This window comes from Phocoena phocoena, chromosome 1, assembly GCF_963924675.1.
Source record: "Phocoena phocoena chromosome 1, mPhoPho1.1, whole genome shotgun sequence".
In the NCBI taxonomy this organism is placed as follows: domain Eukaryota; kingdom Metazoa; phylum Chordata; class Mammalia; order Artiodactyla; family Phocoenidae; genus Phocoena; species Phocoena phocoena.
In genome coordinates this window covers 25,369,500-25,393,279 of record NC_089219.1, presented here as the reverse complement: position 1 = coordinate 25,393,279, position 23,780 = coordinate 25,369,500, and the positions used below count along the sequence as shown (strand labels likewise).

The window sequence follows — 23,780 nt, the reverse complement described above, 5'->3', positions numbered from 1 at the left end:
TTTACTTTGATTAAAAAAGGACTAAACTTTATTGACAAACTGCTGCAGACATTTTGACATAAGTTTAAGCTACCTATTTAGGCAGACTTACACATGTAGCATTTAATCTTCCAAGAACAAAATGGGAGGACGGTACAAATCCAATTAGGACTTTAACTTATGTACAAAGTGGATTTTGATTCCTTTTTCATTCAGCTGCAGTGTCCCTTTTTATATCATGCTAGTGTTGAGACATACTTGACTAACTACCTTGGTAACAGTTCAATATTGACAACCGTCAACTTAAGAAAATCATCAGCTTTTGGCCCCAGTGTCCAAGTGAGCTTTTCATGGAGTGTAGAATCTCAGATGGACAAAATACTTTGCCTTTTTAAATACTGAAATGTTAATTATTAGTACTATTACTGAAAGGTTGTTCGTGACTAAAAAGCTCTGCATCAAATTCAAGTGGCCAGCCCTTCTCCCCACATCAACCTCTTCGAAACCTACTTCCCACTAAGTATCTCTCAACACTGTATGTCTGGGGCTAGATTTCAAAACCCACATAATGAAAAAGTCAGTTTTACGAACCTAATTTTGTTGTTGTTGTTTTTAAGTCAATTAACGTTAAAAATTGCATCAACTATTTAATTCATGAGGATCTTTCATATTAAAATTTAACCTTAAGATTCAACCGCCATGTGCTTTTAAAGGAAACGTTTTTAGAGACGTCTGAGCTCACTTTTACATGGTGGCACCTACTGCCGTTAACATTTGTGATTTTAAATCTTAAACAGCCCTGAATTTTGAAATGTAGCCTAGTTTGGGATTCTGCAACTACAACTTTACGGGATGCCTCAAGTCAAAACTAAGAGAAAGTTAACAAGCCTTAACTTCAGAACCTTTAAGCAAGCAATGTCACTTTTGAAACTAACAGGTTTGTGGTTTTTTTTTTTTTACTCAACTTCTGTTTTATTAGAAAAGGTACATTTCTGTTTATATTTAAACAACAAAGAAAAAAAGCATCTACACACTTAAAAAATTAATTCGATATTCCTAAATCTATTTTAACTCATTTTAAAATACTACATACAGAAGCCAGAATGCAGAGTTAAGAATGGAGTAAGGTGGGGGAGAAGAAGGGGACCACGAAGAAAAACACTTAGACAATTACTTGTCTGTTGTGGGTAAAGCAACAGGAATCCTGGGAGATACAAGAAATCAGTAACAACTTTGCTCATAACTGATATTTTCCCCTCATGTTTGTTTTTAATAACGTCCATATGGGTGCTCTCTGTATGCTCCCTTCACCGGCCTAGCTGGAGGGGCCTTCAGCGACGGCCTGGTCCCATTCCAGTCATCTTGGCCTGTGGGGAAAAAGCAAGAACAGTTTATAACCCATGTGCCAATGGCATTTCCAGATGGGCAGGCGTAGGTCACCTGGTCACCAAAAACACTGCTCTGCTTCCAATGTCTTGCCACCTCCTGGGTGGTCCTTACTTTTTTACTCTGCTTGGCCCTCCTGAGCAGCTTAGGCAATTTTCCAACTGTAGGACAGTTTTGAGTAGACAGACAGAGGAAACAGTTCAGGAAGAACTTGGAGTGATGTCCAGGAAAGAAGATGTCCATAGGCAACATAATCTATACTCCAGCCCCCAAACCTGAATAAACCCAAAACCTTGCTTGGGACAATGAGGAAATCGACCTCAGTGGATCTGCAATGCTCTTTCCTGTTTCCAAAGCAATTTGGCACAGAGCCTCAGGTAAGGTGACAATTTCTGGAAGTCTTTCAGATTGGAAGCAGCAGGTAGCTCCCTTCCCATGCAACAGCAAGTCTGATTTCCCCATGGAGAAATGTCCTCTGGCTCCCTGGGAAGAGCAAGCAATGGCCACGTTTCAAGAGCCCTCCACCAGCAGAGCTGGTTCACTGTTCTGGCAGTGGGAAGTACAATCAGATGTGTTAACAGCACTCATTAGGAGAATTCATTATCTCCTTTTTTGTGCCAATAGTCCAGAGAAGCCAGACAACATGACTGACATCCTCAAATGGTTTTCCTTTGTGACAGGGAAAAGCCTACAGGAGAGATGATCACTTACTAGAGCTGGTATCTTATGAACATGAGTTGTGTTTATAAGCTTATTCTTCCCACTCACCCCCAGATGTTACCCAGGCCTGTTATTTCTCTAGCTCCTTGCATTCACAAACATCTGCTTCCATCAATATAGGTCTAAAACTCCTTTATGGATGTTGCACAAAGCCCTATGCTATCTAAGCCTGTTTATACCTCTAGTAAAATAGATATGTCCATCACTTTCCAAGTGGCTTCTGGGTACCAACAAGACAGTTTATTTTTCTAACTCTGCTTATAAAGGCAGAAACCAGAACAGATTAACGGTGGCAACATCATACCAGGAGAACAAGGAGCAGCCTGCCTATTTCAGTGCCGTCTTTTCTCCAGCAAAACAGAAATGTAATTTAGTCAAACACATACAGAGGCCCCATTGTGCTGCTTCACCGATGAAGGGAAATACCCTGGAGCAATCATACCACCCTTCTAAATAGTGGCATATGAACAGAGAGCAGTGCAGTGTTACGGATGGCAACTGTCCAGTACCATTTAGCTAGAACTGGTAAAAACTGTTTCTCTGGGCAAGCAGCTGACTGGTTACTACATACTGTGCTGAGGAGTTGAGAAGTCTGTCTGTGGGAACCCTAAGAGGCTCTCTCTTTTCAGTTAGGGGTAAGGGAGACTGTCAGCTAGTAACTTAAACAGTCAACTGCTGACCCCCTTGCCAAAGTCTCTGGACTTCCCTTGGGTATGCCGGAAACACCTCACATTTAAAAGGCTGCTCTCTCTGCATCTACTGCCACATGGTACTCCCTCTGGGACCCATTAATACAGGGCCATAACTGGCTCTTGAGGATACTCCTGAGCAATGTGTTTTCAACCAAGCCTCAGGAAAGGCAGTTTGGTCCTGCTGCCATTCCAGCATCTATATAGCTCTCTTAGGATTATAGGACTGAACTGAGACGTCTCCAAGACAGTAAGGAACTTGGTGCCAGTACTGCCCTGAATTGGCTTCAGCCCCCAGTTTCTAATCTAACGGACACTATTCCTGCCCCCAACCTGCTCTTGCCATTTAGGTTTCTTTCAGCTAGCATTTCCTTTACACTGAGATTCTTCATGATGAGATCCAAAATTGTTTTTAAAAATGAGGTGGGGCAGAAGAATTGGATATGATTAAATTCTTATTATCCACTGCCGTGGCCTAGGTATCAGCAGCAAAGGCCCAGCAACATAACCCAGGCCTAGCCATCTCCCAGCCTAAAGTACAAAAAGAATCAACATCAGCTGAAAAGCCTGCTGCTCCAACCAGGCCAACCTAGACCTGAGTCCTAGTTTAGGACATCTGCTTAGCCATCCAAGAGTAATAGCACACCTATCTCATTTCAGTAAGTCCTTCTTTCTACCGCACACCACACAATTTAAGAGCAGGACTCCTTTTGCCACATCTATCAACATATTGGCCTTCTATTAGAGGTTTCTCCTTAGATGCATGACTGACCCCCAATAATCCAGTCACCAGCATTCTCCAAGGCACTTACTTGCACATTTTGTCCCAACACAGAAATAAATACATACCATATGCTTCATAAGAATCTTGAACCTCCCCATGTCCATAGTCATAATATTCTGAGTCCCTGAAAGCCAAAGACAGAGTGTTAGAGCTATGTAGTAACCATGTTTCAGTTTTACCTTTCTCCCCAATACTTCCATATTTCAGTCATTTTTTTGTGGGTATAAAACAAAAAGATGCTCATTTTACCCCATCTCCAAACCACAAAATATTTCCAAAGCATGTACACACTAGGCACTCATTTAAAAACTGTGACAACCATAGCAAAGAAAAACGAATAGCAACAATTTAAAGTGAAAAAGCTCAATCCAAAAGCTCAATCTTAACCACAGTGTACATACACATGTATTCACAGGGCTAACTGGAAGAGATTAAAGAAACATGAAAAGAACTGTTCTGTCCTCATTGTAGAATTATGAGACCTTTTCAATCACAGTTAAGATATATATATACACATACACTAAAAATGTTTTTTAAAAAAAGAGCAGAAAAGAACCTGACTTACAACAGTGGGATTCTAGTATCCTTTTAAACTTTTATGCAACTTTAATGTGGCTGTGACATTTTTTAATAATAAATCAAAATAATTTTAAGGCCTCCTCCCTTTGTTTCCATGTAGTCACAGCTCAGGAATTTTTCATCTGCTAGCCCCAGATTCTACACTATAATTTAAGATTCACAGTTATCCAAATTTGCAGACCCAAGTGTGTGCCTTATAGATGTCAAAAGCAGACGAGACACCCTCAAGAGAGGTGAGCCACCCTGCTCCTTAGATTTGTGCTGCCTAAATCTCTCAGTTCCTCCAACTCCCTCTTATCCATCCCGAGGACATGAAACAGCATTTCTACTGCCTGACTCACCCTTGGCTTTGGCTGTAATAGCCTTCGTAGCCTTCATAACTCTGTTCTGCATATGTATCATCATATCCCTAGAACAAATAAAATGAAACAGAAAGTCAGAATCACGGAAAGTAGGTAAGGTGATTATATCCCATGGGAGGATGACGGGCTTCTGGATTAAGAGAACATGGAATTTCCCTCCAAAATGTTAACACCTGTTGTGGAATAGTCAAGAAAAGAAAGGACTAAAGAAAAAAAAAGAAACCATGTTTCTTTTGAACTTCAACATCATCAGCAGTAGTAGTGTGAGTTCCTTTAGTAACACACTAAACATCAAGGGACAACTTATTTCCTGTTTAATCTACATACATACAGTAAACCATGCTTAAAAATGGAAAACTCTTCTCATAGTTTAACATTCACTGCAAGAGAAGAGGGCAGATTCCAAATCTTACAGGCAGTCCCTGCCACCTACATCAAGGGCCAAGGCCCTGTCATTCAACTTCCTTTGGCAACCTGTTAGGTATTAGGAAATGGCATTGTCCGAATGTCTTACATATTCTTCATAAGTTTCTGGTGCAGGTGGTGGAGGCAAAGGTATTCTCTGGATGCCTGCTGTCCGTGCTCTTGGTGCTGGAGCACCCCTCACAGTAGGTGGGGGTGGCACTCCTCGAGTCACAGTGGCACCTCTGGTGATGGCTCCTCTCACTGGTGTACCACGCACTAAAGCCCCCCGAGGTGGTCCAACACCTCGGCCCCTGCAAAAAAGAAAGTTTATTTTAAATGGAGATTTTTATAAATAGGCTACTTTCATGTTCAGATTTGTTTGCAAATTCTGGAGCTAGATAGATTTTACAATGCCTTAAATAGACTATCAAAACACAGAGGAATGGGGAGTTCCCTGGTGGACCAGTGGTTAGTACTTGGCGATTTCACTGCTGTGGCAAGGGTTCAATCCCTGGTCAGGGAACTAAGATCCCACAAGCCACTCAGCGCAGCCAAAACAAAACAACACAGAGGAATGCGTAGGTGGGTAAAGGACCCATATTGTAAGGCTCCCCAGGTCCCATGGTGGACCTGTTAATGTCTCATTAGTGGAGCGTCTGCCTTGGAGAGTCTGAACAGTCCATAAAGGTCAATCAGCAAAGGCAAAATTCTAAAGTCAAAGACCATTTAAAAATGCTAAAACTGTCCAAAAGTTAAAAAAGCTTTTTTTAAAAGCTTTAGTCCTGAAGTCCTAAAGCTTCAGGACTGCTGTACCTGATTATAGTCAAAGTGACGAAGATCTAGAACTCTTTTTTTTTTTTTTGGCCGTGCCATGTGGCTTACAGGATCTCAGTTTCCCGACCAAGTATTGAACCTGGACCACAGCAGTGAAAGCGCCAAATCCTAACCACTAGACCACCAGGGAACTCCCTAGAACTCTACTCCTGATGCAACATACAAATCCTGAGACCCTTTCTAAGCTGGAGATAAGGGCACCAGTAAAACAGAGATGGTACCAGCAGTCAAATTCACATCCCATTTCTAGCTGTCTCCATTATTTATACCTGGGAACAGGTGGAGGAGGAGGTGCAGCTCCCCGGCCTCTCACCGGCACCCCACGTCCGCGAGAGGGCTCTGGTACTCCATTCAAGTAGGAGAGCTCTAGGAACTGCTCCTGGCAGATATCATCCATCATATCCTGTGGATAAAAGATAATGGGAAGGAGTGTTATTCTCTACCTTCTGCTGAGCAGTCATCTAGCCCATGCGGGCCTTGGATGCTAAGAACAACTTTGAAAGCCCAGATGAAGTCTCAGGTCATTCATTCTCTGAAGTCAAGTGGCACTCTACCTGTCACCTCTTGGAGGAGAGTCTTGATGGTAGACCCCTCATTATTCAGATGAAGTTCTTCACGATGTGGTCCCTGCCTAGCTCTTCAGATCACTTCCATCCTCTCTCCATGTATAACCTCCTTTCAAGCCATGCTGAACAATGTACAGTTCAGAACACGGCACACTCTTAAACAGCCACTCTTGCAAATAGTTTCCTCTTTCTAGAATAATAAAAGCCACTACCATTAATTAAGTTCTACGGCTGGGTACCATATAATAAACTTTACATAGGGTTTTCAGTTTAATCTTCAAATTAACCCTGAAATAGGCAGATCTTCCCATTTTACATTTGGGAAAACAGATTCGGGAAGTATAAAGCAATCAGTCTAAGGACACAGAGCTAGTAAGTGGCAGATTCTACAAGTAAATTCAGAATTACCTGTCTCCAAAATCTAGGCTTTGAATCATCAGACTATGTTATTGCCTTTTTTTGTCCACCTGAGGGACTCTAACTCTCACAAGATTTAATCTAAAATATTACCTCACCTCTTTTGAAAAACTTTCTCTTGATGCCAACCCCTCACTCCCTCCTCTTTTCCCACAGCACCATGTAATTTTCTCTAAGCACTTACCACATCACTGTGGAATTGTTTGTATGTCTTTCTCACTAGGTTGTGAGCTCTTCAAGAGCCATTTTTGTAACTTCAGACCCAAGCATAGTATTAGGCACCTACCAGATACTTAACAAATGCTTGGGATGAACAAGGAACCTGAGGCTCAGAAAAGTGATATAATAACTTGTCCAAGATGATGCAGATAAAGCTCCCAGTCCAGTGCTCTTCCTACTGTACCAGGTTCTAAGGGGAAAACGGAGGGCTCTGGTCATGGACGCAAAAACAGGCTCACTTTTTTTCTTCATAAGGGGGAAGAATTGAGCCAAATGCCATTTGCAAATCTTTTCACATATTTCCTGAAGAGAATCACTCAGTCTTAACTTCATGCATTTTTATATATTCCAGGTGTATACAGCTTTTAGAAGATTCTAGTCACCACAGAGATGCGCCCCCTCACCAACTCTTCACCTCCTCCTACCGTACACATTTCTGCTGGTTGAGATTCACATTGGAGAATCAAGGGACCAATGATGGGCCATTTGCTCGTATTCCTCTAACTGCCACAGCAACACTGAGGAAACCCAGACCTCCCTGGCAGGCTTCTCTTTTGAAGATCCACTAACATGGAAGCCTTATAAGCCTAGCCCTTTCGAGAAATACGCTGAGACTAATGATAAAGAGGAGATGGGCATTCCCCTGCAGTCCTGCAGAAAACGGATGGCTCAGGATGCTTCGACATATACCTCAAAGAGTAAAAAGCATATCCTCAAGGGAAAATTTACGAGCTCCGAGTTTTTCCTAGGATATTTTAAATTGGCTGTTTCATGTTGAACACTCTAATGATGACGAGATATTTAGAAGCAAAGCAGCTGCTGAGACATTTAAGACAGTGTTGGAATCCTTGGAGCTCAGCATTACAGGTACACATGCCCTATGAATTTTTGCTCTACCAATTCTCACATGCTGACACAGTTCCAACTCCCTCATTTTACATATACAAGAAAACCAGGAACTATATATATCACCTCCTCTTAGTGATGAAACTATGATGCTTACTCAATTCTAGCTGAATAGTACTCCAAATGCTTCTTAAGGTTCCAGATTCATACTTGGTTATTAAATATTCAACAGTAAGTAGTTTTCAGAGTAACTCTGAAAACTAACAGTTCTTGCCAAATGGCAAAAATTCATCATTTTCTACTTACTCAAAGAATGAAATCTCTGACCAGATAATAATAAGCAAGACAGGTAACCTGGTCTGTTCCAATTCTTCCAAGGCCTTAGTTACATTCTGAAAGGAGCTGTACACCAATCTGTTTAATATTATCAACAGTTAAGCCTATAATCATCATGCCTCTTTCAAATCATCTCTACTTGAGTAAACTCCTCCAGGAGAGAAAGCCCTGAATGCACTCAGGTCGGAATTCAATCCATTAACACTGGAGACTAGAGGCTTCTTGCTGTTATCATCTAGACTCTCTAGAGTCTAGAATAAAACCCCCCTAAAGTGCAGGGGATTATGACCACCTTAGTCATTTTCCTATCATAACCTTCTGGTTCCACTCTAGCACCAAAATGCACAATTTAGTGAAGATCCTGTTAAATCTCTGTTAACCAGATGTTAAAATGCCAGACACACTGTGGATCCAAAATATTGACAAAAGATACTAGTATACAACTAAAACCACATTAGACGTGGAGTGGGAGAGTGGCCTTGGGGCACAGTGGTTTGAAAACCAGATACAAATAATGGACCACCTCAGAAAAATGAACATAAACGAAGAATTTGGTATGTAATTTCAGGTTATGCAGACACCCTGGATAAGAAACCCTGCCTTAGCAATAAGCACAAGATCCCAGTTTTCTCTTGCTCAAAAGATACAGGATATAGATTTCCTTACTGGTACTAGAAACTTCTTGACTTCCTCCATAGCATGGGCCATAAGAGCATAAGCCTCACACGGGGGTCCAAAAACTTCAATGAAGACATGCAGATCCATATTCAAGTGGGCATATTTGGGGTCTCCACCTTTGCGCAGCTCTTCCTCCTGTGGAAAGATGCACAAAAACATCGCATCACTTGGACTAGGGAGAAAATGACACCTTTACCTCTAGGCCAAAGAGACATTGAGAAATGACCCCAACACCTAAAAAAATAGAAAAGTGTAAGAAAAAAGCAAAACAAACTCTGGAGAATAGTAATTTACACAGTCTGCTAAACCTGCAATTAGTCTGCTGCTCTTCTGTTTTAAATCACTGGTGTATTCACTGGAGCTCTTATTAGAAGGTATACAAGAGACAAACTTATTTCCAGTTTCCATTCAGGCAACAGCTGTTTGCCAAGCATTCATCCATTCACTCATTTATTGCCAAGCATTTGCTTTTAAATCCCTGGTAGAGCTCTTAATCACCAGCTCTTCTTATCTGCTTATATGGTCTGGGAAGTTCTAGGGAAGGAAAGAAGTCAGGACAGAGAGAAGAAAATCTCATGTAAATCTCATTAGCTAGAATAACATACCTCAGCCCTAACTGTATTCATCTAGTGGGAAATGTGAGTGGACAAAAGAAGGTCTGAGAAAACATGTTTGTCAATTAGGCTGCATAAAAGGAGGCCTGGGGCTTCCCTGGTGGTGCGGTGGTTGACAGTCCGCCTGCCGATGCAGGGGACATGGGTTCATGCCCCGGTCCGGGAAGATCCCACATGCCGTGGAGCGGCTGGGCCCGTGAGCCATGGCTGCTGAGCCTGCACATCCGGAGCCTGTGCTCCGCAACGGGAGAGGCCACAACAGTAAGAGGCCCTAGAAAGCTAAGACTATTCTGTTTCGGTGGTAAGTTTCTCCACACTTACAAAGAGCATAAAGAGTATGGGGCTATGGCATGGAAAAAAAAATAAGCATTAGGTTCTGTTGTTAGGATTACTCATGGTTCCTTTTGTAATATCTTCTTTTAGAAAGCCTCACATTCCAGCTGGCTATAAAACAAACCAGGCAACTAATCCTCAGACTCACCTGCACTCACAAGACTAGTGCTCTCACTTTTCCACATTACTGAAAAGGGAATGTGCTGCTCACATTTTAGTGTCTTCAGTCTCAGTAAGTTTCAGTACATCCAGCTCCCCTTCCAAGTTTTCATAGATAAGCTTACTAATGCCAAAGTTGCTACTGCTGTTTCCATTACTATGCAGTCAAAGTCAGAAAGAAAACAATTACCAGGGCACACCTAGGTTCTTCCAGCGTTGCCAAAGAAGTGAATTAACTGGTCTATAATCTCTTATATCCAATGCAAATTTAAGAGAATCACATTCCGTACATACGCAAGTGCTAACTTCCATAAGGAATCTATACTGGACTCTGGGCTACTGGAAGGCATTAGGGTGTCTTCTTGCCTCATTAATGTGAGCTTACCTTGGCCTTGTCTCTCATTGAGCCCTTTCCCAACACAGAAATCTTTGCACCAGTCTCTTCTTGCAGTCTTTTGATTGTATTCCCTTGTGGTCCAAGGATCTTCCCCACAAAATTGAACTGACAGAAAATAAAGACAGATTTCTAAACACATATGTTCCTATAAAATATTTTCACACGTATTATTTATCTTCAATAATCCTGTAAAATAGGTAGAGTATTACCACTCCCTTTTTACTGAAGTATTATACTGAGGCTGTATGGATAAAGTGATTAGCCTACGGTTATACAACTGGAAAGTGGCAGTTCTTAGACTTGAATTTCCTGATGTAGTTTGGCACTCTTTCCATATCACACTGCAACCCTTCATACTTTTACATAAATATTTTAAAGCCAGTTACTTCAGAACAGAACAGACATATGGTACCCTTTGGTAGTACTGGTTTGATAAACTAAATATAACTAGTTGCTTTCCAAAAAAAAAAACTTTGAGAAAAAAAAAATTTTTTTTTTTGATAAAAAAAGATGATTATATTTCCATCCTGGCTATAGCTATGCTATTAGTGACGCACTTGCATGTTTCAACTGCCAGATACATATATGGGACAGAACCTTCACCAGCTTAAGTTTCTGACACATCAAAATCTCTGTAAGTCTTCTGCTACAGCCCACGCTACAAGACGTACTACATACTCTCATACTACAAAGACAACTCAAAGTGAGGCACTCTTTCCCTTACCTTGGGATACTGCTTGACAGGTATCAGAACCCTCTCCTTCAGCTTCATGTTCTTGTGAGAAAATAAATCCAAGTAATTCTCCTCATCATCCTTTTTTGAATCCCCTTTCTGAATCTTCTCAATTTCTGAATAGGACAAACAGAATTTAATTTAGTTTTTTCTTTTAAATAAAGGCAAAATTCTGAGTCTGCTCAGCTTAAAGCAATAACACAGAGTACTGTGTAATGAGAAAGTGCTAATTTCAAATGGAGACTGGGTGAAAGCACCAAAGCTAGATGAAGCTAACTAGGAAACCCAAAGCCTGCTTCTAATAAGAGCAGTCTGCTCTTCCACTTCTAGTGGAAACCTCTACAGAGACATTCAAATGTTCTTAACACAAAATGGATTTAGCAGTGAATTGGGAAAAAGGGGATAAACGAACAAAAAAAATTAAAATCTGCATCAAGAAAAAAGTACAAAGTCATATCTTAATGAAGAGACAAAGTCAATAATTTAAATACACAACCGAGAGTCCCATTAAAATTCTGTAACAGTAGTGCTTTGGATAGTAGTAATCCTTAAGAGTCTGAAAGATCTGGTTTTTACTCTGCCACTCACCAGTTGTGTGAACTCTGAAAAATTTTTTAATTGCTCTGAATTTTGGTTTCCTCATTGTAAAATGGAGGCAATATCTACCTCATGAGGTTACTATAAAGACAGAATAAAATAACATATGTAAACATGCTAATTAAAGCCCATTTCTTTCTTTCTTTCTTTTTTTTCTTTTGGCAGGTGGGATCTTAGTTCCCCGACCAGCAATCAAATCTGAGCCCCCTGCAGTGGAAGTGTGGAGTCTTAACCATGGGATCGCCAGGGAAGTCCCAAAAGCCCATTCCTCAGGAAGTGTTTTAATATATACTGAACACTATCTAGCCCAAATTCACTCAGTGTCCTAAAGGAAAAAATGCACCAAAATAATTTCAATTCATGGGTTAAGACAGCTTCATCAGCTAGAACCTTAGCAACCAAAAAGATTTTCTGTCATTAGGGAACTTCATTCACCCATCCATCCATTCATTCAGTGACTGCAAGTGTTTGAGTGCTTCCTATGGAGAGGCACATGAAGAGACAGATACAGGTATGATCACTAACCACTATGGAAGACTTACTAAGAGCCAGGCACCTTGTCCTGTAAAGTATATGAGAAACAACAGATCACGTGAAACATGGTCCCAATCTCCACTATGTTTATATACTAGAGTTCCCAGTCTATGAAGTCAGCAATGAAGTATAGTTAAATGCTACAACAGGAGTACTAACAGAGATGGGGGCCAAGTATGGAGGCAATGAAAAGCAGCAACTAAAAGGTTATATACTATGGTCCACTGAGAACAACAACAACCAAAAAAATTATACTCCCTAAAATTAGTGGAACATTCTAACTAACACAGAATGTTCTCCTTATATAACATTTCCAGTGTTTCTTCTATAATTTTAAGGCAAGTGTTCTCAAACTTCAACGAATCACCTGGAGGGTTTGTTAAACTAGACTGCTGGGCTCCAATTCCAGTCTGGGATTGTGTTAGGAGTTTGCATTTGTAACAAGTTAGCAGGTGATGCTGATATTGCTGCTCTAGGGACCACACTTTGAAAACCACCAGTTCTGTATAAAGACATACGACTTCAAACACATACTGCAAATCTAAACCTTTAACAATTAAAAAAAAGAACTGTTTAGACTAAGTCCAGCTGTAAAGTACACGGATGAAGGAAAGTTACTGAGACTGACAGACTACAGAGTTCAGAATTTCAAACTGAAGGCTTCTGTTTATTAAAAAGCCCAATTTTAGATGTTACACTCTTATAAGAATGGTAAATGACAGTGCTCTTTGCACTCCTATTTTTCATTGCTTGGAATAGAAAACAAATTTAACCTTACAATCAACAGACTAAATGCTTCTTCATTCAACACCTATTTGTTTACTGTTTCACTGGTAGTGTATCCTGACCCCACCCCTTCCCACTTACTACTAATATTAACTTTTTGTAGTCTCTAGTTTTGAGCCTACCACCTCTGAACACACCTCTTGAGTTTCTGGGCTGGGAAACTGGGTACTCAATCTTCCAAAGTCCACAGGAACAAAGATGCCACGTTTCTAATCTGAAAACATCACTGAGGAGCTTCTAAATATGTGGAACAAATTACATACTTCATTCATCTTAACTATGTCTCTCCGTGTGTCCTAATTGCTGCCATCTAGTTAGGCCCTTCAGCTGTACTTTATACCACTTTCTGGAAACTTTAATTGGTTAGAACAAGAAGATAAGACTCAAAGTCTGTTAATCTGTACTCCCATAGGAAGCAGGGATGCAAAAATTGAACCCAGTAGAAAGGTTTGTTTAATATCAATGTAATGTGCCCCGTGAATTTAAGACCTTTCTATAACATGGATCCTTCTGCTATATTTTGAACTAGGCAGATCTTAATTAGGATCCCCTTGTCCACTTACCTCACAATTTAAAAAATAACGTTAAAGCATTTTTAGAGAATTCAGAGAACAATGATTTAAGTAAAACAGAACTGAAAAGATAAAACAATCAGGGGGTTAGCCTAGAAAGCAAAAGAATAAGAAGCAACTTGAGCCTTCAAGAAGGGTGGTCTTCCATGTTTGGAAGGGGAAGGACCAAATATTTATTAAATGCCTACAATGTATCAAACTCCATACACATATTACCTCATTTATCCTAAAAAGTAACTCAGTGAAGTAGCTGGTACTATCCCCATTTTATAACTGAGGAAACAAAATCAGAGAAGTTAAATCTCTAAGTCACAAAGCTGTTAAAGTAGTAAGAGAGTAAGGATTAAAACCCAGGCTTTCTCTAACTTCAAACCTCATGCTTTTATTATTGCCTTTCAGTGAGGAGTTGTGGGGGGCACTTTAAGCAAAAAAGAGCTGATTCTGTGAAGTTTTGGGAAGTACTGCTTATACCCCCAGACACGGTCATGCAGCTAAAGACAACAAGAGGGCTCTGCGTGTGCCTCAGATGTTCAGCTGCCTGATCTTTCTTTTCTTTTTCAATTCTTTTTTTTTTTCTCCGTTTTTCTTTTTCAATTTCTCTTCTTGGCCTCACTTCTTGTGGAGGGCTAAGGAGCAGGCTGTAATGGGAAGAAAATAAAGTCAAAGAGAAGCTTCCTAAAAATGCCTCACCCTCAGGCAAAAGTACTTTCTAGACAATCTTCTGAAATTGACTCCTTTACTTTTTTTTTTTTTTTTAATTTATTTGTTTACTTTCAGCTGTGTTGGGTCTTCGATTCTGTGCCAGGGCTTTCTCTAGTTGTGGCAAGCAGGGGCCACTCTTCATCGCGGTGCACAGGCCTCTCACTATCGCGGCCTCTCTTGTTGCAGAGCACGGGCTCCAGACGCGCAGGCTCAGTAGTTGTGGCTCACGGGCCTAGTTGCTCCGCGGCATGTGGGATCTTCCCAGACCAGGGCTCGAACCCGTGTCCCCTGCATTAGCAGGCAGATTCTCAACCACTGCGCCGCCAGGGAAGCCCTGAAATTGACTCCTTTAAAAGATCTTTGCTTGGGCCTCTGGAGACCCTGGATATCTCAAGAGTCAAAGAAAGAAAAGCTAAGGTGTAAACAACACAGAGAGGTGACCCATTTGCTTCAAAGTTAGATGCTGACAATAATCATATCTTACCAAGTGCCTTTTATGTGTCAGGAACTTTGTATTTATTGTTTCCCTTTGTCTTTATAACCAGGATTATTCCCACTTAACTAGTGAAGAAATCTTGTCCAAGATCACAAAATTAGTGACAGAGCAGGTATTTAAACCCAGGTTATTCCTTAACGTCAGTCAGAGCAAATTCAACAAATCTCGTGGCTTTTCTTCTACTCTTTTACTATAACTTAATCTTTCCTTTTTTTGGTAGGTGTTATCACAACCAGACTGTTAGTTCCAAAGGATGAGAACTGTTTCTTAAATGTATGACTGAGAGGAAAGAACCTGAGTTTTGAAGCTAAACAGAACTGGGTTTGACTCCCAGCTCTGCTACATGCTTGCTGTGTGACCTTGGGCAAGTCATTAAACCTCATTTGGTCTTCCTTCTTACTTTTAAAAAGGAGGATTTTTTTTTAATTGAAGAAAGAGTTAAGGAACACAAAACTGTTAATACAAGAGAAGTTTGAAAAAAATTATATACAGATTTTATCAACTGGACTGGCTTAACTAAAAATGGCTATCATGTACATTCCATTAACTGAACATGTGATAAGGAGCAAGACAAGCAAGATTTTCTGACTAAGACATCCAGAGATAGTGCTTCTAGGAGGGCAAGATTCATATGATATCTGCTCCAAAAGGTCAGGTGTCATGCCCTCCTCCAGACTATCAATGTATTTGGTTCATACATCTAAGGACAGCACACCTTCCCCTGCTATGAAAAATTTCTGGACCCTTGCCATTATTAAACTAACTGCAATTATAGTACAGTGTCTACTAGACAACAGGCATCTATAAACATTTACCAAATTAAAGAAATGTACCATTAACACCCCCTAACTTCCCTTAACGACTCATATAACTTCATCATTCCCAAATTTATAGTTCTTTGCCCTGTATCTTTTCTGTTGGTAAATCCTTTTGGAATCACAAATCCAGTAAGTTCATTAATTTTGTATAAAACCACTCCATTTTTTTCATTTTTCAAATTATTTATTATTTAAAGCAAGAGCACCGAGTTATAGGTTCTTAATCTGGTTTGGGGTCATGAGCCCCTACAGACTAGCTCCCCAGAAAAAGATACCAACACAGTATTTTACACACAGTGTTGACTAAGGGTGGGTACTGGCTCAAAAAAAAAATCCCTCAAAGACTGAGTTAAGAGCACTGTAAGGGGCTCAATTCCCACATTCCAGGATAGCGGCAAACCCTATTATGGCATATCGACCATAGTCTCCTAAATCTCTTAGGGTACAACTTCAGAGTTTAAGCCTTTTTTTCTCTTAAAAACAAAACAAAACAACAAACCACTTTCTTTTGAGATAACTGTAGATTTATATGCAGTTGTCAGAAATATGAGATCTCGTATATCCTTCACCCACTATTCTCCATAACATTTTGCATATCTATAATATCATAACCAGAAAATTCACATTAATACAATCTTACTGACTTTACTCAGATCTCACCAGTTTTGCATGTACTTATGTGTGTGTGTGTGTATGTTTGCTTAGTTCTCTGCAATTTAATCATGTGACCACCACCACAGTCTCAGTACAGAACAGTTCCACCACAAAGATCCCTCATGCTACCCTTTTATAGCCACAGTCACCTCCTTTCCTCTCTCCCCAACATTGGCAACCACTAATGTTCTCCATCTCTATTATTTTATCTTTTCAAGAATGTTAAACTAATGGAATTGTACAGTGTGTAACCTTTTGAGATTGGGTTTTTCATTCAGCATAATTCTCGAGGGAATTCCCTGGAGGTCCAGTGGTTAGGACCTGGCACTTTCACTGCCAGGGCCCAGGTTCAATCCCTGGTCAGGGAACTAAGATCCTGAAAGCTGTGCGGCCTGACCAAAAAAAATCTCTTGAGATCCATCCAAGTTGTTTCATTTATCAATAGTTCATTTCTTCTTGTTGTAGTATTCCATGGTATAGATGTACCACAGCTAAACTATTCATCAATTGGAGACATACGGGTTATTTCCAGTTTTTTGGCTAAAGCTGCTATGAACATTCACGTACAGGTTTCATATGAACATAAGTTTTAATTTTTCTGGGATAAATGCCCAAGAGTACAACTGCTGAGTCGTATGGTAAACACATGTTTAGTTTTGTTAAAAACTGCTTTATCACAGACCTATGCACGCTAACGATATTTTACTTAATTTTGCTAGTATTATGTTCCATAAAAACAGTATTGTAGGGCTTCCCTGGTGGCACAGTGGTTAAGAATCCGCCTGCCAATGCAGGGGACACGGGTTCAAGCCCTGGTCCAGGAAGATCCCACATGCCGCGGAGCAACTAAGCCCACGTGCCACAACTACTGAGCCTGCGCTGTAGAGCCCACGTGCCACAACTACTGAAGCCTGCAAGCCACAACTACTGAGCCTGCGTGCCTAGAGTCCATGCTCTGCAACAAGAGAAGCCACCACAATGAGAAGCCTGTGCACTGCAATTAAGAGGGGTCCCCACTCGCCGCAACTAGAGAAAGCCCACATGCAGCCACAAAGACCCAACACAGCCAAAAATAAATAAACTAAAATAAAAAAAAATAATAAAAAAACAGTATTGTACCATAGGTATGTAGCCTTATGGGATTGACTTTTCCACCTAACATTAGATTTCCAAGATTTCTCCATCTTGTGGCATTCAGCTATAGTTTTCATTTTCACTGCTGTATTAAGTATTCTATTTTGAAAATCTCACAGTATCCAATCAATGGTGAAACAAAGTGCACTATTTTATGAGTGAGACATTCACAGGCAAGAGTTTCTTTGAGTACATTCCTAGGAATAACGTTGCTCAATTTAAAGAATTTGAATGTTCAGCTTTCAAAGGAAATGCCGAACTGTTATCCAAAGTGGTTCTACCAATTCACACTTCTACCAGCACTGTTCCTCCTAATCCACATCCCCTCAAGCACTAAGTCTTGTTTGACTTCATTTCTGTCAATGTAGCAGGTTTTCATTATTCTCCTGTCTCCAAAATTTTTTTTATTTATCTTCATTTACTCTTTTAGCTACTTAAAAATTGTATTGAAGTATAGTACATTCACAAAGTTGTGTTTAATTTCTGCTGTATAGCAAAGTGACTCAGTAATACACATATATATTCTTTTTCATATTCTTTTCCATTATGGCTTATCACAGGATATTGAATATAGTTCCCAGTGCTATACAGTACAACTCCTTGTTGTCTCTCTCTTTTAGCTACTTTATATTCAATATGTCAAGTTGAAAAAAATAAATCCAGTTTGGAATTAGTTTGAAAAATGCAAAAAACCAACATGTTAATTTAAAAGTTGTCATCTTTATAAGACTAGTTCCTCCTCCCACCAGGACATGGCATATTTCTTTTTATTCACATCTTCGTTTACCACTTTCAATAAAATTTTAAGTCGACAATATGTGATCACAATATTCCTCATCTGTAATATTGAGATAAAAATTCTTCCTGCCTCATAGAATGGCCATGAAGATGGAATTAATGAGTACCACAGGTCATGGCACATGTTATATGCTCTACAAAGGTTACAGATTGTTATTGTTTGTTATGAATATTCACATACATTTTGAATTGATTTTTATTGCCTATCCCGAAGTTTTTGCTATTCTAAAAAATGAGATCATTTTGTCAATTCTTTTCTAATTGGCTACTGCTTCTGTATCAGAAAGCTACTGATTTATACATCTTTACCTTGTAATCAGCCACATCACTCACCATTTTCCTAGGTAAACAACCATGAAGTTGTTGCAAATAATGATAAATTCTGCCTCTTTTTTTCCTAATATTTATACTTATACCTACACAGTCATCCCTTGGTGTCCCAGGACCAAACTCCCATACCAAGATCCAAGGATGTTCAAGTCCCTTATATAAAATGACATAGTACTTGCATATAACCTACACACATCCTCTTGTATACTTTAAATCATCTCTAGATTACTTATAATGTCTAATACAATGTAAATGCTATGTAAATAGTTGTAAATACAATGTAAACCAGCGCAAAGCCAATTCAAGTTTTGCTTTTAGGAAATTTTGGAATCCCTCCCACCCCCGAGTATTTCTGATTCACTGTTGGTTGAATCCACATATATGGAGAACCCGTAGATATGAAGAGCCATACTTGGTCTATAGTTCCTTTGCAATTCCACTTTCTGGTTTTAATAGGTCTTGCTAGCTCTGTAGAATGAAATGGGGACATCCAGGTGTATTTCCGTAGTATACTTTAAATAAAATAAAGAAATATACTATTTTGAAATTTCAATAGATTTTTGTCTGGAAATATTCTGCACTGAGGGTTTTTTTTTTTGGCTGCTCCACTGCGTGCGGGATCTTAGCCTTGACCAGGGATCGAACCCATGCCCCTTGCAGTGGAAACATGGAGTCTTAACCACTGGACTGCCAAGGAAGTCCCTGCACTGAATGCTTTTGGAAGATGAATTTCTGCATATCTTTTCAAGATCATCTGGGGATTGTTAATCTACTGAAAATGTTTACTTATTCCTGAGTCATTTACATTAACTTGTATTTTCCTAGTTATAAAAAGTAAAAAAGAACACTGATATACATAAAAACATCTTATGTTTATTATGTAAATATTTAACACAAATAATATAAATTATTTTTGTTTCAGAAAACAAGCATGGGTACCCTCAGAGTCTTTGTATGTCTGCAAACGCATTTGTCATCGTGGTTGAAGATCAATTTGGCTAATATAGAAATCTATATTCAAAATCGAAATCCCTCAGAATTGCGTTATTTTTCCATCATGCAACGAGGATGAATATTCATTTATCAAATATTTAGTAAGAGGCCACTCTGTGCAGCACTCTTAAAGGAACAGAAGATACAGCCATGAACAAAGCAGACAAAAGATCCCTGCCCTGGTAGAGCTGACATTCTAGTCATAAAGAAGCGGCAGCCAACAAGCAAACACATTAACTACAACATATGGTACATCAGATGCTGCTAAGTGAAAAATAACATAAAGCTGGGAAAAGGTACAGGGAGGGCTATGTGGCTGGTAAAGAAGAGTGGTCTGGGTCTTGTAGCACCTCTTGGGAAAGAGGCAGAGTTGCCCGGAGGAATCACAGTCCTCAGTGCTAGGCTCTGCTCTCCGGGTTTCCTCCTCCTTCTTTGTCTTGCCTTGTGATATTCACTGCCCTGTTGGCTAGGACTTTGATGTGTTCAGAAAATCTGATGAAACAGATTTTCTTTTAATATTTTAGCACAAAATTTATTTTTATTGAGTACAATTTGTTGCAGGTACTATAGTGGGGGGTGGGGTGGGGCAAAGAAGGTTAGGTGTGAGGATGCAGACTCAGACTGACTTCAAATCCTCCATACACTGCTTACTAATTTTGTTACCTTAGGCAAATGATTTAATCTGTTTGCCTTGGTTTCCTCATGTGTAGAAGTAAGAATAATAAGAGTAACTTCCTCATAGTATTCTTATGAAGACTAAACATTTGATGTAAAGTGCTCAGGCCAGTGTCCAGCATCCAGTATAGTGTTAGCTGTGTTTTTCTTACCTGTATCCTTATCAGAGCTTAAATACTACTATTCTGTCTTCTCAATCTCACTTTCTCACAATTGGTTGACTTTACTACGACCACTTTTCCAGATCATTCAAAAATATCTTAAAATAAATCAACTGTATTTCAATTCAAAAAAATATCTCCAAAGCCAGGTCCAACATATATCAAGACTTATCCATGCTAAGAAATATTCACATATCCCAAGTTAGTTTTCTCAATGAGCCAGCATTACCTCAATCCCATTTCTCCAATTAAAATTCAATTTGGTTAAAGGAAAAAGACATCAAAAAAGCCCAAGTTTAGAAGATGTGGCACATATATACAATGGAATATTACTCAGTCATAAAAAGAAATGAAATTGAGTTATATGTAGTGAGGTGGATGGACCTAGAATCTGTCATACAGAGTGAAATAAGTCAGAAAAACAAATACCGTATGCTAACACATATACATGGAATCTAAAAAAAAAAAATTGGTCCTGAAAAACCTAGGGGCAGGACAGGAATAAAGACTCAGACGTACACGTAGACAGTGGACTTAAGGACACGGGGAGGGGGAAGGGTAAACTGGGACAACATGAGAGGGAGGCACTGGCATATATACACTACCAAATGTAAAACAGATAGCTAGTGGGAAGCAGCCGAATAGCACAGGGAGATCAGCTCGGTGCTTTGTGACCACCTAGAGGGGTGGGATAGGGAGGGTGGGAGGGAGACGCAAGAGGGAGGGGACATGGGGATGTAGATATATGTACAGCTGATTCACTTTGTTATACAGCAGCAACTAACACAACAATGTAAAGCAATTACACTCCAATAAAGATGTTAAAAATAATAATAAAATAAAAGGTGTTAAGAGTGGCGGGGGGAAGTACCCAAGTTTAAAAAATGTAAGAAGGGTGAAAATTGTAAGTAACTTTTAAGGATCAATAGTTTTTGATGGCTATCCTAAGAAACCATCTTTTACTAAAAAGACGAGCACCATACTGGACACTTGATGTGCTCAGAAAGGCAAAAAAAGCTTGCATTTTCATACCATACTCAGTACCACGAATTTACAACTAGGAGAAAACTGGTGACATGTTATTATCTAATGATTACAGGTCAAAGGGAACTGTGCTGGTACTTTTTACACAACATTTAATCCTCACAACTCACCATCCCACTTTACAGATGAGGTTACTGAGGTTCAGAAAGTTTCCCGAGAATAGGTGACTAGTCAAGAGTTAGAATTTCAAACCCAAGCCAACACTTAAAATTCTAAAGTTTGTTATTTTATTCTCATTTAATATGGACTGATTAAAGACCGGAGGAAATAAAAATAAGACCCAGTCAACCTATACCATTTAGTCTGACGTTCCTGAATCTGCATGTACTTGCTTTCAAACACCTGGTGTTTGCTATATGCAAGACAATATGAAAAATATAAAGATTTAAAAGCATTCCTTGGGGCTTCCCTGGTGGCGCAGTGGTTAAGAGTCTGCCTGCCGATGCAGGGGACACGGGTTCGTGCCCCGGTCCAGGAAGATCCCACATGCCGCGGAGCGGCTGGGCCCATGAGCCATGGCCGCTGAGCCTGCGCGTCCGGAGCCTGTGCTCCGCAACGGGAGAGGCCACAACAGTGAGAGGCCCGCGTACCGCAAAACAAACAAACAAACAAACAAAAAGCATTCCTTGCCCTCAAAGAGCTTGCCAGAAGAACACAATGAACAGTAATGTTTCAAACAATCTGTGTTATAGAACAACAAAGCACAGAGTTGAAAATGTAAGCAGTTTATCTAAATGTTCTTATTCTTGACCACCTCAGGCTTTACTGTGTTTAAAAGTAAAGACTTCTAACCAACGGTGGGAGACAGAGAACAAAGGGAGGGAAATGATATTTTCATAACGGACGTGTCCATTATATCAACCCTGCCAAAGAGTCCAACTACTCATTCAGTGTTGGAATGCTGTGAATTTTTATTTGCTTAATAAAATTTAGGTATCATAAGATACACTTATTAAAACGTTTTAACTAGAAGAGAGAGCAAAACAGACGGCTTCAGGGAGAAATCAAGGCGACTAGGTGATGGCCAGTTTTGAGCAAAAAAGGAGTGCTAGTGTACACACAGAGAACAAAGACTACTATTCCTAATCTATTTCAGGACTGAAGCAAAAAAAAGGGGGGGGGAGACCATGCAACTTCTTTCAATTTTTTTCCCATCTTACTGGGAATGTCATGGAAACCATCCTTAATCTCTCTGTATCACCCCCTTTCACTGTCTCTAGGTTTGTTTTTCCCTTCTCCAATGACGAGCACGCGTTGTAAAATAAAGGGATCCAACCGCCTGGCTCTACAGCAATTGACCATCTTATCGGCCGAAGTCAGCAATCTGATTCGGAAAACCTCAAGCTCCGATTCCCACAGGTTGCTCCTGCCTCCGAGCAACTCAAGCTCCAGTTACCGCGAAGTCCGACCCGGCCCCGGCGGCCGCGGCGCGCTGGACAGGGCACCCCAGCCTCACCCCATCTCACCTCGGCCCTCCCTCCCTCCCTCCCGGCTCAGGCTGCCTTCACCTCCTACACCCTCAGTTGAGGCGCCGACCGCCACCCGCGATCAAAAAGCTTCCCCTTTCGGGGAAGCGGGAGATGAAGGTTCATTTCTGGAAGAATCTGAGCACTCGGAGCGCGGGGCAGCTGCAAGAGGTGGGAGGGGAAAGGGTCGGCAAGGGGGCGGGGAGCGCGGCACTATCCATCAAAATCTTTGCTCTAAGAGATCGCCAAGTCCCCTTCGGGCCTCCACTGCAGCCTAGGAATTCTCCCTCGCACCCTGGACCGGAATGGGAGTTGTAGAACCTAGGGTCCCGAAGACGAGGACGAGATAAGGGGAGTCCACGACTGCCTGGTTCCCCAGGGGGCGGTAAGGGAGAGGAACAAAGCCGCTACCACCCATGACCCCGGGTGGCCGGGCGACCCACAGGGACCCCGGAGGCGCCCTTACCTGCCGTCAGCAACTGCATGGCGTGAGTGAAGGACGGGTCGAGCGAGTCCTTCTCGGCCATGAGTTCGGGCAGGTACTTGTTCTCCGGCTCCATCTTGACCGAAGCAGTGGCTGAGGGGGGCAGCAGCGGGGTCGGCGCTGGACCGCCCACAGTCGCGTCGGGACCCGTGGCCGAGGGCGGCAGCAGCGGCGGCGGCTGCGTGGCGGGCGAGGCCCGGGCGCCCCCCCGGGACCCCCCTCCGCCTCCCCGGGACCGGTGAGGCAGCGGCGGCTGCCGAGACGGCGCCTGACGCACCGAGGGGTGGGCACCTGAGGGGTCCATGGAGCCGCTGCGGCCCGAGGACCGGCTCATGCGCGCGGCGGGGTCGTCCCGGCGCTGCATTGTGGAGGATTTGCGATCGAGGGATTGAGGAAGCGACGCGGCAGCGGCGGAGGCCCGAGCGACGGTTGGCGAAGGTGGGAGAGCGGGAGCGACGGCGACCGAAGCCGACCCGAGCGACCCAGCGAAAGAGAGCACC

The 23,780-nt window shown here is 41.2% G+C and overlaps 1 protein-coding gene across 2 annotated transcripts; it reads right to left on the bottom strand.

Moving 5' to 3' along the window:
- Positions 1-23,780, bottom strand: KHDRBS1 (KH RNA binding domain containing, signal transduction associated 1). Of its 2 annotated transcripts, XM_065872750.1 has the most exons (9): positions 23,263-23,780; positions 11,028-11,152; positions 10,292-10,408; positions 8,789-8,935; positions 6,008-6,141; positions 5,014-5,215; positions 4,479-4,546; positions 3,624-3,682; positions 1-1,346 (listed from the first exon to the last, which is right to left on the bottom strand). In XM_065872750.1, exons 1-9 carry the CDS (start codon positions 23,642-23,644, stop codon positions 1,249-1,251), a joined length of 1,332 nt encoding a protein of 443 aa, XP_065728822.1. In that variant the 5' UTR covers positions 23,645-23,780; the 3' UTR covers positions 1-1,248. The 2 variants fall into 2 exon arrangements, with proteins under 2 accessions (XP_065728822.1, XP_065728830.1); XM_065872758.1 differs by lacking the exon at positions 10,292-10,408 and having other exon boundaries at positions 1,249-1,346; positions 23,263-23,644.